At 45.0% G+C, this 15,705-nt stretch overlaps 1 protein-coding gene and 1 long non-coding RNA gene across 3 annotated transcripts in view; both read left to right on the top strand.

The window, feature by feature from the left end:
- HTR4 (5-hydroxytryptamine receptor 4) overlaps positions 1-15,705 on the top strand; it is a 103,553-nt gene that overhangs the window by 76,199 nt on the left and 11,649 nt on the right. Inside the window, exon 7 of one of the 2 annotated variants that reach the window (XM_021410444.1) lies at positions 11,529-12,626. The exons of the other annotated variant lie outside the window; for it this stretch is intronic. Within the exon in view, the coding sequence (XP_021266119.1) occupies positions 11,529-11,682 (154 nt within the window). The 3' untranslated portion in view covers positions 11,683-12,626. Of the gene's footprint in view, positions 1-11,528; positions 12,627-15,705 lie in introns of those variants that run through there. 2 annotated transcript variants of the gene reach the window in all.
- LOC110405269 lies at positions 834-10,162 on the top strand. Its single transcript, XR_002442775.1, has 3 exons — positions 834-864; positions 5,545-5,637; positions 6,025-10,162. It is a non-coding gene; the product is annotated as an uncharacterized LOC110405269 (long non-coding RNA).

Raw genomic sequence — 15,705 nt, 5'->3', positions numbered from 1 at the left:
TGAGATTCATGCCCTGTGGTGCTTTTGAAAAGATTTTGTAGCACCACAGTTACTATTTATTAGCAATGAAAGCACTCTAATAACACTTTGATGAAACATTGAGACAAGAGCACTAAACAACTACTTTGTAGGCAACAAAGCAACCATGAATGGCACATCAAGAAGTGTTACCAAAGAGATCTTCAAAGAGCTCAGCTTCACACCATTGAAAACACAGTGCTGTCAGTGCAGAAGATGGGGACATTCGTTCAGTTCCATCTAGCAGGAGCGTCACAGCCACCTCCCAAATGGGAGCATCCCTCATAGTCCCACTCAGCTGGGGCAGTCCAAGGCGGAGCAAAGAGCATAGGGTGCAAGAGAGGAGTGAGGCACTTAAGCTGGATTCCTCTTGCCATGAGAAATCAGAGGAGAAAAACAAGTTCCTCCGAAGGGGAAGCCAAGGCACCAAAATGCCCAAAGCAGGGCTCTGTGGATGCCCCACCTCTGCGATCAAGTGCATCATGCAGATGTACTACAAAGCCTTCCCTCCAAGCCCTATTTAAGTCAGCAAGAGGAGAATAAAATCCTGATCTTGACATCATGGACCTGAATATAAGGAGGTGGTATGATTCTCTCAAAATGTTTGACAAACAGATACAGAAGTTTAAGCATGTAGCAGAAATGCTAAGTCATGGCTTGAACCAGTGATTGAGCACCTGGTTGGAAGGCAGGGCCAACCCAGAGGAGCTCAGGTGCATGCAATGCTCTTGAGTGACTGGAAGGGGTGGAGCCAGGATTCACCCCTTCCCAGACCTCATTTAAGGGTTGGCAGTGGAGGCAAGCATTTCTTGCTGGAGATCCCTGCCTTCCTGAGGTCTTCTAAAGGTAAGCAGTTTCTTTTCTTTATTTCTGTGCCCACTGCTGTTGTATTTAAGCAAACCCTCACTTGTTGTAGCCTAGGATCTTGCTACTCTGCTGTTATTGCTGCACGTTACAAAGCATATTATTGGGCTCAAAGGAGAAGATTGTTATTAAAGGTGTTCAAAAAAAAAAGCAAGTAAATGTAGGAAATAAGCTAGGCATACTGCTCATGTAAGTCTTTTCCTTCCTATAGTTGATGATTTTCTTATTCTTTTCTTTGTCATTCAGTAGAGCTGCCAAGTGTTTGGCACAAACCTCCAAGCCTTCCACAGCCTATGCAACTGTCTTTGAACCTATGAAATAACATGTATTTCCTGACTTGTTCTGTCCTTTGCTGTTTGGAAAATATAGTTTCTACCACATGCTCCTGTTCCCAAATGTGTAGCTTTATTGAACAGGTTTTGGTTTTGATAATCGTTGCATGATGAGGTCTAGATCTACCACTACCCAGAGAAATAAGGGCAATTGCTGATGATTACATTTTTGAATAAGTATGAGAACAAAAACAAAAAATACCTTCTTATTGTTTTCTGCTCAGGTTCTTGGAAGTGTCTCTATAATGCTATGAACTTATGGCATTATCTGTTTCCTCCACATCTAGGAAGGGGCACAAAGGTTGCCTTCATCCCACTGGTTCTGGACTTCTACTGCTTGCTCCTCTCAATTTCCCCAAATTCCCATTTAGGATAGATGCTGGAGGATCATGAACCCTTCTCTGATCCTGATGAATTGTGTCAGGGGATGATCTACCAGGGGAGGGATGGGTCTGCAGCAGGTGAGGCTGTGTGGAGACAAGGATGGGTGGCTGAAAGTGGTCTGGCAGCTCAGCACACCCCTGGGTCAGGAGGGCAGAAGGGTCAACTCATGTTCATGGATAATGAAACTGGAAGAATATCAAGCAGAAGTAATGAAGTATTTGCTGTATTGAGTTCTGATGTGCCCAGAACAGGAATGTGAAAAAACAAGTCAGAAGATTCAGGGAAAGCAAAGCACACAAAATAATGAAATATTTGAAAGCTTACCTTAAGCTTAAGTGAGAAACTTAAGAATGATCTTATTAGATGCTGGTCTTTAATCATAAATTAGGGTTAACATTCTTCTGTATAAAGGGCAGTGAAAAGTGGATCCTGTGACTGCAAGTTGAAACTAGAATATTTGTACTGAAAATAAGGCCCACATTTCTAATGTTAACTATGGCTTTTTTATGGCTGCATGGCCTTTCTTTCTACTTATGTCTTAAGATTAGATCTTCTTCCTTCTTTCTCCTCCCATCCCCCCTCCCGCAAAACAAAACACCAAAAAACCCAAACTACTCCATCTAAACAACAATTTAAAAACTTGGTTGAAACTTTTGGTGGCAAGATCCTGGGCTGTAGGCAGGTGATAGATGCTTTCATCCCTAGGTCAGCCCAGGTAAAAAGAACAATGGCATCCAAGTCTACATCTGTGACCAAGGTCTGCCTGTCAATCTCTGAGCATGTTGCTAATGAGGAAAACAACAAAATCAAATTCAGTACAATTTCAATTTACGAGAAGGTTTACGAAACTCAACTTTCTGCATCAGAACTGCTGCTGTTTTTACATGGAAAGTGTTCTCCCTTTGCGCTTTATCCAGCTTTTGTCAGCCAGTCAGGAGAAAAATGGAAGGCTAGGAAAGGGGATTACAGTTGTTAAGTGCCTGAAGAGGCACTGATAATTCTCTGCTACTTCAGAGAACCAGTGAGAAACCAGTAGTACCTTGTTCACAGCCAACAGTAGTATATTTTTTAGTACTGGGTGTTGACTAATGGCCAGGTGTAGTCGTAACTTCACTAAAAATTAAATAGTAACTGCAGTATTCCTGCACTATGACAAAAATCAAGGAGCTCAACAACTACTCCCCTGTCTGTACTTAAAACACAGACCAACATTTCCAATGTAATGAAGCTGTCAGCTGGCTCAGGGATCACTGGCCAGGAATCCATGGCAAATCCACATTCCTCCATAGATCTAACTTTCTAGCAGTGAACATGTCACCTATCATGGCTGGAAGTTAAGGGGCCCAAATGCTACCCTCTGGACTTCTGATTATGAGATATGGGTGGCTTCCACAAAAGAACACCATCAAACCAAATGTGCCGGTGCTGTTCCTGAAATCAGCAGGAGGAAGACATTACATAGCAGCCAAACCTCTCCCTGGAGCACTGCTGGGGAGCTGTCAGAAAGCAGGCTGAGCAGAGCACTCCTAAAAGTAGACCAAAGAGGATATTCTCAAGGAGCAGGAAGTGCTGAAGGATTCCCAGCAATGAATATTGGGGGGGGGGGGAATCTCACCTAATGTCAGCAGCTCTGAGTTAGAACTGTATGAGACATAAAGACAGGTTTCCCTTTCAGTGGGAGAGCTGGAAACATAGCTCTAGCTTTGATGCTATTCAAAGGTAATTCTTGGTGTTTAAAGTCAGGCTCTAGCTAAGAGAGCATTTCCCTATGAACTGTCAGTTTTTTCCTTTTTTCCTTAATGTCTCTGTGTCTTCCCTTCTGTCTGCACGAAGTGGCTGTTTGTCTGTCTCCAAGCTCCTCCTGCTGTTCTGCAGTAGACCAGTTCCCATCTAGCCATGACCATGCTAATTCCCTTCTTTTATTACTGCAGTTCTTTGTATGCCTGTGTTTGGTAGCTGTAACACATTTTGAATTCTTACTTGTTGTATAGCTTCACATTTGTGGTGTAGAGGCAGATACTCCAGGTAAATGGGGATGTTTCTCCAGGACACTGAGGGTTCCGGCTGCAGAGTGCTGTGGAGCAGCAGCATTGCATTTAGGTGCTGGTTCTCACTCAAAGGACCATGTCACAGTAGGATCCCACCATAGGTACTGCAGAAAACATGACAAGACAGAGGGCAGTAACCAGCTGCTATTAATTTCACATTGGCACTGCAGAACACCATATATCATGTACCACATTCAGGACAGAACAGCTCTTTATGGCCCTTTGCTGGAGCAAGCCTGAATCATGCATAAAACACAGAGGATATTTAATAATTCCTAGAGCATAGATATAGCCATGAGAGTTTCTCAAACAAAAAAGAGTTTTTCAGACAAAGAAGACTAATGCTGCCAGTGTCTTTAAGTCACTTGTACCTTCTGGCAGCTGGTAGTATCCTCTTCTGTCAGATGAGGTGTGTGGTTTCACTGGATTCGCACCACAAAGGAGTATGCCAGGGGCCAAGCACTTCAACACATAGTTCCAATTAGCTAAAAATTAAATAGGAGATACTGTAAAATTGGTTTTCTGCTGGGAACAGAGTTAGAAAGAGGAGTAGAGCTAATTTCAGCACCAAGAAAATCCTGGTGGTCATGAGGACCTCCCCATCTTGAAAGTGGGATGGCAGGTCACAAAAGCTGATATGTGACTGGTCTACTCCATCAGGAGGCACGCAATGTGTGTGTGGCCCCTCAGTGTCACACAGCCACAACCCCTCTGTTACTGATTGCTCCAGCTGCTGTCAGCCCATGCCCTCTGCATTGAGTTGGTGAGGCCACAGACATTGGGGAGACTTCACCTCCCAGTACAAAAAAAAACAAAAACACTGTTATCTCATGAGATCTGTGGCAGACAAGGAGTTTGCCTCCTTTTCCCCTTCAAAGATTTTGTTTATTCCCCATTAGGACACTCACACTGGAGAGACACAGCAGATTCCAACAGTTGCTGTAAGAGTGCAGAGTTCAAAGTAGAGGAAGCAGTTACAAGTTCCACCATCTGCGGTTTCCTACATCCAGGTCCCTTGAGTAGGTTGCAGTACACACAGGATCAGGCTGCAATCTGCTCCCTGCATTGGCACCCAACACGCTTCTGAATTTCTGTGCTGCACAATTCCCAACCACTGATGGGGAACTGGCATGGTCTCTTCAAAGGCCAAAAGAAAAAAGGCATTCCTCAGGAACAAGGCCAATGTCTTTGGAAAGCAGTCCATAGAAGATGCATAAGGTGCTAATTTAAAGTAGACTACCATAAAATGTTCTTCAGACACAGAGGGGAGCTCCCATGCTGAATAGGAAGGGATAGTTGAGCACAGTAATAGAAGAGAACACTAGTAACTTCCATCGTCCCCTAATCCCTCACTGAAATTCAAGGGTTAGAAGGAGAATCCAGGGTGTTCCAGAGCCTGTTGGACTATGCCCTGGATTCATGCCCAAGTACAAGAGATTGTATCCTTGTACAACAAGGATTGGATGTACACGTTCTTTACAATGAAGGTGTTGAGGCACTGGGGCAGGTTTCCCAGAGAGGTGGTGAGTCCCCCATCCTTGGAGGCACTCAAGGTTGGACTGGATGGGGCTTTGAGCATGTGATGGAGCTGTAAGTGTCCTTGTTCATTGCAGGTGACTTGGACTAGATGGCCTTTAATGGTCCCTTCCAACTCAAATGGCACTATGATTCTTGCATTCGGGAACTTAAGGGGATTTGTTGAGTGCTCATACCAAGATGGCTGAGCACAGTGCTTGGAGATTCACATTTCAGACAGAGTTGTGTAAAGTGACCATTAATCCTTGATATCTTCGTGCTTATGAACTGTCCTCATGCAAGTTTTTGTGTCTTTCCTTCCTCTGACAATGTCTATGCTGTCATTTCCCACCATATGGCTGCACACCCTTATCTCTACACAGGCATCTCTCAGTGAGTCCATCAGACAATTGTGCTCCATCTTGGCTGCAGTTTTTCCAAAAAGCGCACCTCAAGAGAGTACACAAAAGCTAAAGGTAATCTACAGATTCCAGCTCTTCCTGCTGCTCCCTCTGCCTTACAATGAAATAATTAACTCTGCCTGGAACAACACAAGCTTGCATAGAGGCTGCCAAGACCTCTGACCTGGCAACACTTGGGCATCGTGCCTCACCACTGCTGCCATAACTGCAGTGTGTCAGTAGGACAGAGTGTCAATCTGAGGTTCCAGAAGCAGTAACAGAAATGACAGCTTTCAAAGGAAAAAAAGAAAACATGATTATTGCTTTGACTTTTTTTTTTGCCACAGAGAACCTCATGCTTAATTCCTGTCTTATTTAGTGGTTGTGCTTTTATGATGTTGCTTGGAAAATGTCTGCTGGAAGCAGAGCCCTTCCATCTCTCTGACTCTGTTTTATCCGCAGGAGGTGGAAATTTCCTGTGGGTAAAGGGAAACCTCAGAGTTAGAAAAGGCAGATGAGAGCAGTGGAGAAAGCATTGATCAGCCTCTTTGCCTAAATGGTGCTGTAAATTTGCCCTGTTTAACACAAGTTGGTTGTGACTGCTGGGCTGAAATGCCTCTGCAGGATCAGATTAAGCTCCGGAGGACCTCATAAATTAACTACAGCAGCCTAAGACATCCTTTATTTTGTGCTGAATGCCCAAAGCATCATCTTCTCTGAGGACAAAATAGTGGACAAGGATGATGAAGACACATATCAGTGGCAGACACATGGTACCAATGAAATACTGTCAAAAGGTGAGACGGAAGAGCCAGGGCAGACATAAAAGATAACTGCTGCTTCCCTAATGGTCTGGTAGGCTTTCACGCTTTTCTGGTCAAAGTCAAAAATACCTCCTTAAAGGACAGGACAACAGAGAAAGTAACTCAGTTTTGCGAAGCAAGGACACAACAAGCAGAACTACACTGGCAGAAGCCAGCTCACACATGTGCAAATCAGCACAATCCATTGCCTCCTGTTCAGCTCTGCCTAGCTCAGCACCCATGGCCCTGACCCATGGCTTGGCAGACTCCCTCACAGGACTCCTGCTGTCCTTGGTGTGAGGTGTACAGGGCCCTATTTCACCATTTGACACTGATAAAGCCAATCCCTATTTTTTTTTTTTTGCAGCCTTTGAAGTCCCCACCACTTTGGTTAGGGCCTGCAAAGAGAAGCATGCAGGCTGACAGAGCAGTCTCTGAACCAAATGATTTATTTGGAAGCAAATTTAGCTGTTCCAAAACATGGAATTGTGATGAACTGAGAAACCTGGCAGACAGCATTTCTTATGTTAAGGGTGTGGGTGATTTTGCCTTGGAAAGATAATGGCAGGTTCATTAGGCAGAAAGTTCACATGCACCCAAGGACAGATAGCGTTATGGCTAAAGGTTATCATGCAGTTAATTTGCGTAAGTAGGCAATCTGTCTGATCCTAATTGGGGGGCAGATGTGCAAAATGGTGGTGGTGATTTTTTTCTTTTTCATTTCAAAATGTTCAATTTTGGAGTCTAGTTTATCATTTATTTAGGATTGAAAAATCACTAAGGCAAGACTTCAAACTTAACTTGCTTTGAAAAGGTTGAAATGAGGCATTCTGGAAGCATGACATTCTTGGGGAGAGGAAACAGAAGTTTGATGTGGGGGTGTGGGGGGGAAAAAAAAAACAACTAACAAAAGCAGTTCAACTTCAGCAAAATGGGATTTTCTACTGCAAATCTCCCAGCCTGCCTTCAAGGCTGACTGTGCCCCAGAGATTCACAGCCCCTTTTCCAAGGGAGTCGCTTTGTGATTGCAGTGGGGAGCTGGAGCATTCTGGCAGCTTGGACATGCACTGCAAGACTTTGGTTCTTATACTGCTGCTGTTAAACAAATGAAACCAACCTAAACAAATCCAATCCAACCCATACCAACTAAAACCAAAACAACAACAAACACACAAAAGAACCCAAACACCATGACTTTTACTAGCTCATTAGGGCAGGAAGCTACACTTTTTGGGGTACCCAAAGGGAACTCCAGGGGATGGTCAAAGGGAGAAGTTCTGCAACAAATTTGTTAAGACATTGCTGAGCATTGATGATTGCCTACAGAGCCAGAGCAACAGAAACGTATGGTTTCACCCTTTGATCCCTTAAACAATTCTGTATGAAGTTTTAACAGCATGTTTCCTGAAATACTGAAGAAAGCAGAGCCATGGCCTAAAAAAAAATCTTGTAGTCAAAAAGGAGAATTGAGCTCTGGGAGGGTGAGAGTGTGGAAGCTGGGGGCCATCAGCTGCCTGGGGCAGTGGGGTGATGTGGGACATGTCCCAGAGCAGGGCTGGAGCTGTCACATCTTGTCTGACTGTCCTGGAGGGCAAGGCAGTGCCTGGGAAGCTACTCCAACCAATGAGCTCCCCTTGGGCCCTATCATGGCCAGGCAGGGCCTTCCTCAGAGACCACATGCAGGGTGCCAGGGTCAAGGAGCAGGAAAAGCTTCTTTTCATCTTTCTCCCTACTTTAACAATGCCTTAAGGTGATGACAATAATACCTGGTGGCAGTTTTAGTCACACAGCAGTTTTCTTGGAAGATGTCTCAGCAGCACAAATGAGAAGTCAGTATCATTTTCCAAAGTGCAAATCTTTCAATTTCGAAGACTGCTCTCAAGGAGCAACTGGAAACATCCAGCCGAAAACTGGCTTCCAGCTGGAAAGGGCCATAATGACTATCAAGGTGGCAGCGATTCCTCAACCCAAACTGCACCTCTGCTCTCGCTTTGAACCCACCATCCGAGGCAGGAGCAGGACAACGGAGCGGGTGGAAGAGGGGCTGGGACCGCCCTGTGCTGAGCCTCCGGGGAGCAGAGCCGCGGCCATGGTGCAGATGGCAGCGCCATTTTCAGAGCTATAAACAGCGTCATTGTCATAGCTCTTTGAATGGTACTGCCATATGTACCGGAAAAACAGCATCTATGCTTGGGAGGGCTTGGGGCCAGCTGGATTTTCTCCCCATTTGGATGAAGCCGATTCCTGAAGTATGAATGAAAGCTGCATGCTGCCTGGGAGTAATTCCCCCTCGACGCTTGTTTTTGAGTCTCTGAAGATCATCGCGTTCTGCTCTGTCTTCTATCAGCAAAACTAAGCGTCCTGCACATGGAAGGGTTGCTGATGCATCTAAACCACCCTGCTCAGTTCAAGAAGCACCTGAACGTTCATGGAAATTTGGATAGAAGATTAGACCACCTCTGTGTGCTGCAAAGAGCATTTGACTGTGTCTATATGGGGCAGGTAGAAAACAGTTGTTTTACGTGCCCTGGTGCATTACCTGCTATGCTCTTCCAGTTGTGTTGCTGAGGGAACAGCTGCTGCAGCAAAGGGAGAAGAGCAAGGCAGAAAGCTGCACAGATAGGAACTGTGCTGCAGGAATCAGACCCCGATCTGCAGGGCTGGGGTGCAGCGGGGGGGCTCTCAGGGACATGCTTCTGGAGCAAGAGCAGCCTGTGACCTTGGCTGGGTGGTGGCCAGGCCTTTGGCTGATGGAAGCCAGATATCTCTGTTTAATATTTACCTGATTTCTGCTTTGTAAGAACCTACAGAGATCTGGGAGTCACAGAGCCGTGCAATGTGTTTCTGATTCTGTGTGGTATCAGCAATAGATTACGATGGCTGATGAGTCCAGGCGCTTGTGATAAACGCACAGCTTAATTACCCACCCGTTTAGAGACATATTCTAGGAACTAATTAATTCTTTCAGTTTCTGCATTAAACCATTGCATAAAACATCCCTTCAAACAGAACATTATATGTTATGCTACTGTAATTAAATAAAGAGTTAACGGAGCTTGAGAGATGCCCACAGCACTTAATGAGGATTAATTAAGCAACATGATTTACAGCTGGAGAAGATGAAACTGAGCATTTCCAAGCTGGCAAGGCGAAGCAGCTGTGGCTGCTGAATTCATGGAGGCACACATGGGGAATGTGCCTCTGCAGGAGCTCTGCTACAGCAGCCTTGCTGGCTACGTTTGTCTATCGTAGACTCATTAAGATTGGAAGAAACCAGTAAGATCATCAGGTCCAACAGTCAAGCTATCACCACCATGCCACTAAGCCACATCCTTCTGTGCCACATCCACCGTTTGCTGGAAGTCTCCTGCAGCAGTGACTCATTTAGCAAGGTTGCATTCAACCCCTGCAGCACACCCCTTGTTTGGCTGAACGCATACCTCCCTATTTGCCTGCTAGGAGTTCAGACCTTGGCAGCTGGAGACTTAAAGGGCAGATAAAGCACAGCCAAAATTTCTACCAGGTTTCCTTTACAAGCCCTCCCTGTGACAGCCGCTAAATTAGCCTGTTCTTAATTTCTCTGATCTTTTCCTCTGATAGCAACACAGTTTATCTGTGTAACAGCATTATTACACTCCAGGCACGCCAGCTGTAGGAAATGGCTGGCTGATATTGGTTGTCTTTGTCCTGTTCAGAACAAACAGTTCAAGTGGTCAGCATCATCAGTTCTCACTTCAGGAGAGAAATCTTACGTTGTCTCTCCCAGAAACAAAAAGAAAGAAACTCAGTTGTTCTAGGCCAGATTAAGAAAAGAAAAATCAAGTTAGAGATTTATTTTTTTTAAAGAGCCATGAGATTCTTGTCCAGAAATCCCCATTTGGCCTATGACACCTTTTGTGCCTCAGCCATGATGCTCCGGGCATGCCCGTACCCCAGCTGAAATCTGCAGCTATTTCTTGGGTCTCCCCATGTTCTTGTCTCATCTTTTCATTCTGCAATCCTAATGCCCACGTAGTAGATTACCTGAATAGATGGCCTCTCTCCATATTTCATTTCTCAGGCACGGCAGTCTCATTTTTTGAGAACAGCTGCTGCTTTAATCCGTCCGTCCTCCTGAATCAGCTGGCTCATGTTTCTCTGTGCCACAGTGTTCTGGTTTTGTGGCTGTGAACACACAAATCCTGATAAATTTGGGAATTGCCAGGACGATAAGCAGCCATATATTACCAAGTTTCCTAGCTTTCAGACTGCGGTTAATCACTGTGAGATCTTGCTTAGTGATTTTCACTCACTCCAAAGCTGTAAAGCTCAGCAAGAAAATAACTCTGCATCAACATAGGCAGTTGAAATAACTTCAGTGCTGGTAACTTAATGGCTTTTTTGGAAGTGTACAAGATGCCAGGAGTCCATCTGGAGCCACCAAAAATCTTAAGTTTCCCTGCTGTGAATGGCTGAGGAATTGCCCATGTCCTCCCTCCTGGTCTCAGCCATTGCTTTTAAGACAGCTTGGTTCTGGATGGAAGACAGTACCACAATTTAGAGACCCAAAAGTAAATAGTTGGGTTCTCTTATAAACGATGTGTGATTACAAGCACAAGCAAAGGGCTTAGTGTGTGAAAACCATATGCTCCAGCAAAATCAGAGGTCTTTGCTCTAGAACAAATAATTCACTTTTAAAAACAGTTAGTGCTGTCAGACCGTTCTAAGAAGCGACAGAAGTGCAAGCTAAGGATTTAGGGTGAGTGTTGATAAAATTATAAAGAAAAATGTCTGCAAAGTACAGCACATGTCTTATTATTTCTACTATGCAGGCTACTACACATTCGCATTTTTATAGAAACAGAGATGAGATTACATAAAAAAGGGGGAGAACCCTGTGTATTATACCAGCATGTAATGCAGGTGTGTGATATTTTGCTAAATTACTGGGCAAATTACACCTTGGATTAGACTCGGAGTAATGCAAAGAACTGTATGTACAAAACTGGGCTGATTTCTTAAGAGGATGAAGAGGCACTTGCCGCAGTTGAACCAAAGTCAGTTACATTTGAAGCCTGCTGGCTAAGATGCAATTTTCTGTTCCATTTGCTACGTATATCATTGCTTCGTTTTTCCTCAAGAATGGGAACAAACATAAATCTGAGCTATGTTTATTTTTCTAAGGCAGAGGCTAAGGCAGGGATTTATAGAACACATCACATCCTCTGAAGCGGAAAATACAGAGGCCCAGAAGCAACCAAGGAAGGAGATATCACAACCTTCAGAACTGGAACTTGTTTGCTTGCTTTTGCACTGTAGATTGGAAGGCACTACATAAAGCAATGAATGGGCAGGGGGTGCTGGCTTGGCAAGCCCTCAGGCAGCAGCAGACCCACAGGCTGCAGAGGGCAGAGCGTGGGCAGCTCAGCATTGCCTCCAGTGAAACACATCCGGGACATGGGCAGAACCCACCCCGTAACACAGACCTGCCCGGTACGGTCCCTGGTTCAGGCTGAAGGACTAAAACTGCACAAACTGAGGAAATGCACACATGGGGTTTTGCTGACATAATGTCTGGTTTGGGTTTTACATTGTAAGCGTTCTTTGTTTAAATAAGAAACTGGTATTTTTTGTGCTGGAGAAACTCTAAAGAAATCTCGTAAGTACACTATGAGCAATTCTCATGTAGATAGAATGGTCATTTGTAGACCAAAGGGAGACTTTGCATCTGAGGTTGGTGGGTTGCCCACTGTTCTTTCCTGGCAGCTGTGTTTGGGCTTTTGTGTGCTTTTTTTCTAAACCACTTCTGCTATGGACAATGTTTGTATCAGTGCTAAGAAGTAATGAGGCTCTGACTTTTGACTTTTCTGTCCCATCTGAAGTAAATCAGTTTATTCTGATCTGTCTGATATTCAAAGCATGTAATGAATGTTGCCATAATACAAGTGACAAATATATTTGTTGTCTGTCTTGACAGACAGCGTTCGCATTTAGGTACCACGTACTGTTGTGGTTGTTCTGTCACTTGCAAATATAACTATGACATTTGACCATCATGCCAGTGAAAACGTGTGTGCCACAGACGAGTTCCAGCAAACTCCAGAGCTTCACATGCACTTGAAGGACTCTTGGCTGAGTCGGTCCCAAGACTCAATATTCATAATGTATTTCTGGATTATTTTCTGCCAGCATTTCACTTTATGTCAAACAGAATAAATGACTAGTTTCACCTGAAGATTAATTTCTCCCTCTTGTATTTCTGCAATAAAGCTGCAAACTTAATCATGTCAGCAGGGGAAGGAGTGTGACTTTCCCAGTGATTCCTGTGTGTGTTTCTCCCAGCTGCTCACCAGGTACTTTGCTCAGGTTACTTCCCCCTGTGACCAAGATCAGTACATTGATCAACACAGCTCTGAATGTCATACTCCAATCTATGAGGAATTTGTGTAAAAGAGGATTTCAAAAGGGATTGCCCAGTGTTCGTTTATGAAATCCACCAGAAAATCTCTCTCTTTCTCTCTGAGTGTGCTCCCCAGATTCTTGGGTTCCCCCCACCCTCTCCAAAGCACCTTGCTTGCAGCTGTGGTCTTTCCTCCTCACTTAGAGGACACCTGGAGACGAGCTCTTGAACGCAGTGCGTTCAAACATTCATACGGAGTGTGACAATTTTCCTTTTGCACATCTCCAGAAAAGATGCCTTTCTGCTCACTATGATGCTCGGATGAAACCTTTCCCTTAGGCCCTACTTGCACACAGAAGTTCAGAGGGGCCCTGGGCTTGGAGGGGAGCAGTGGTACGACATCCTCACTAGCAGATGTCCGGGAACAGTCCTGTTGAGTTTGCGAAGAATGAAGCCAGATAACAGACTGTTATCACAGGATGTTTGGGGATGTAGCTAACAGAAAGTGGGGGCTTAGCAACCTCTGAATCATACCAAAACGAAGAAGCTGTCAAAGGCACCTCCTGTGCTCCTCAGCACGCTCCTGAAGACAATCTAACCTAGCTGTGAGATAGCTCTTGGCAAGGGAGGCGGGTGAGCAAACGCAGCATCATGCTTCCGGAGGAACAATGGGAGTGACAGCACAGCCACCCAGCGCTGTGTGCTGCTGCCTTGTTTGGGTACCGCTTTTAGCCAAGCCAACAAGGAGTAGCTCCTTTCTATGGGAGCGATGCAGGGAATCAAAGCCTGTAAGTGGGAGGAGTGCAGGAGGGGCAGAACAGGGACGGGAGCGCAGGGCTCTCTGCTGTCCTTACTGCGCTGAGGGAAAGCGCGGTGTGCTTTTTCAAACCAAGGCTGTACGGAGGAGAATATGGAGATTCTACTCAAATTAAGCGCCCACTCCCCATGTCACCATCTGTGAGATGATATTTCATCCTAATAACATGCTTACAAAATAAACTAGTTATGAGCTCAGCCTAAAAATTTGCAATGTTAATATTTTCTTTGACACGACGTGTAAAATTTTACAAATTCCCGTCCAGAGATCTGTAACAGAGAAGCAGCCTAAAAAGTCAGGAATGTGCTACTTGCTGCATATCGTAGAAACAGAAATACTGACAAAAAAAAAAAAAAAAAAACCTTTCAGATCTTACCATCGGGTGCCCTGAGCGATGGCTGGATTCCAAACACCTCTTCGGAGATACCCAGAGATCACTGGGACGCACAGCACTGACACTGCACGGGTGCGCGTGGGCTGCAGCCCCACGGAGCGCAGGGAAGGGAGCAGGGGCCCTGGGAGCCGAGTGCCTGCGGAGGAGTGGGAGGGAGCGTGCGTGAGCCCCAGGTGCTGTGCGGGAGTCGCTGATGGTTTGTGTTCAGGAAGGAGCTTCCACTCCTGACTGACGTTAGCTACGTGCATATGCTAGAGTCTTGTTATAAAACGTGTAGTTGTTTAGAAAAAGTCTAGTTCTGACACACACAGAGCTCTGCTTTTGCATGTGCAAAACAGACATGTGAAATGATCGTGGACTTTTTTTAGGAGAGGATTTCAACAAACTCCTGTTGTAGTGTTCCATCAGGATGCTTCACACTTCCATTGGGTATTGGATGGCTGGGGCTGTGCAGCATGGAGAAGAGGAGGTTCTAGGGAGACCTGAGAGTGGTCCTTGGTATCTTAAGGGGCTGTAAGATAGGAGGGGACAGACTGCTTAGCAGGGTCTGTTGTGATAGGACAAGGGGAAATGGTTTCAAACTAAAAGAGGAGAGATTTAGATTAGATATAAGACATTTTTTACAAGGAGGGCAGTGAGGCACTGGTGCAGATATCCCAGAAGGATGTCAGGTGCTCTGTCCTTGGAGACCTTCAAGGCCAGGCTGGAGGGGCTGCGAGCACCTGATGGAGCTGTGGGTGTCCCTGCTCGTTGCAGGCAGTTTTACCAGATGGCCTTTAGTGGTCCCTTCCCATTCGAATGATTCTATGATTCTATATTTTCACTGCAGAAAAGCCCCCATTTTCCAGACAGCTGCAGTTCTTGCACTGTGGCATGTGCTAGGAGCCTGTTGACTCTTTTGGCATCATCTATTTGAATTTTCTTAATAGATCCTTTCTTGTACTTCTGTAATCAAAACATCTTACTTAAAAAACAGAAAATTATTGTGAGCTTTCCCATCTGTAGGCAGCTGTAAGCTTCTCTTAATGTGATGTTGCATATATATTTTTAACATAGGTGAGCATTTCCAAGTACTATCCTAGTTATCACGTTTGTGCCTCTTATGAATGTTGTATTAATGATGGTGCAAAAATGAAGACTAGGCCAAAATCTGCAGATAATTATAATATGTAATGTAGTGCCAAACTTAATGAGAGGAAAATACAGAGTTAATGTGAGGAGGAAAGTGTCCACCTTCTGCAGCATGGCATTGGGTGGCCTCTCTCATTTGCTTACTTGTTTTCTCCAGGGCTTTCTGTTAAAGTTGGGCTGAATGTCCTGCGAAGGAAAATAGGGAAACTGATAAATATCACTCAAGTCAAACATCTGAAAGAGAAACACGAGGAGGAGTTTCTTGCCCTTGCTCCCAGGGGAGGTGAGACACAGGCTGCGGATCTTCCTAGTGAAGGGAGCCTGAGATGCAGGTGGGAAGTGCTGGGGAGCACAGTTCTGGCAGGATCAGAGCTGCTAATGGTATAATGAGGCTGATTATTTTGAAAGTGAGCTTTGTGGTTTGAAAGCTGCCGTGTTTGACAGCTCTGGAAGCAGAGGCACCTGCTTGTGCATGAAAAGGAAGAATCAATTAGGCCACAGGAGCACAGGGGCCACAGCAACAGGTTCAGCATCTGCATGGGAAACAGAAACTTCATCCTCAGCTTCTTATTTCATTGTTTCCTGGTCTCATAGAATCACTGAGGTTGGAAAATACCTC

The sequence above is a fragment of the Numida meleagris genome, chromosome 12 (genome assembly GCF_002078875.1).
Source record: "Numida meleagris isolate 19003 breed g44 Domestic line chromosome 12, NumMel1.0, whole genome shotgun sequence".
In the NCBI taxonomy this organism is placed as follows: Eukaryota; Metazoa; Chordata; class Aves; order Galliformes; family Numididae; genus Numida; species Numida meleagris.
The sequence above is the reverse complement of the archived record's forward strand: the minus strand, read 5'-3'. Positions and strand labels throughout refer to the sequence as shown.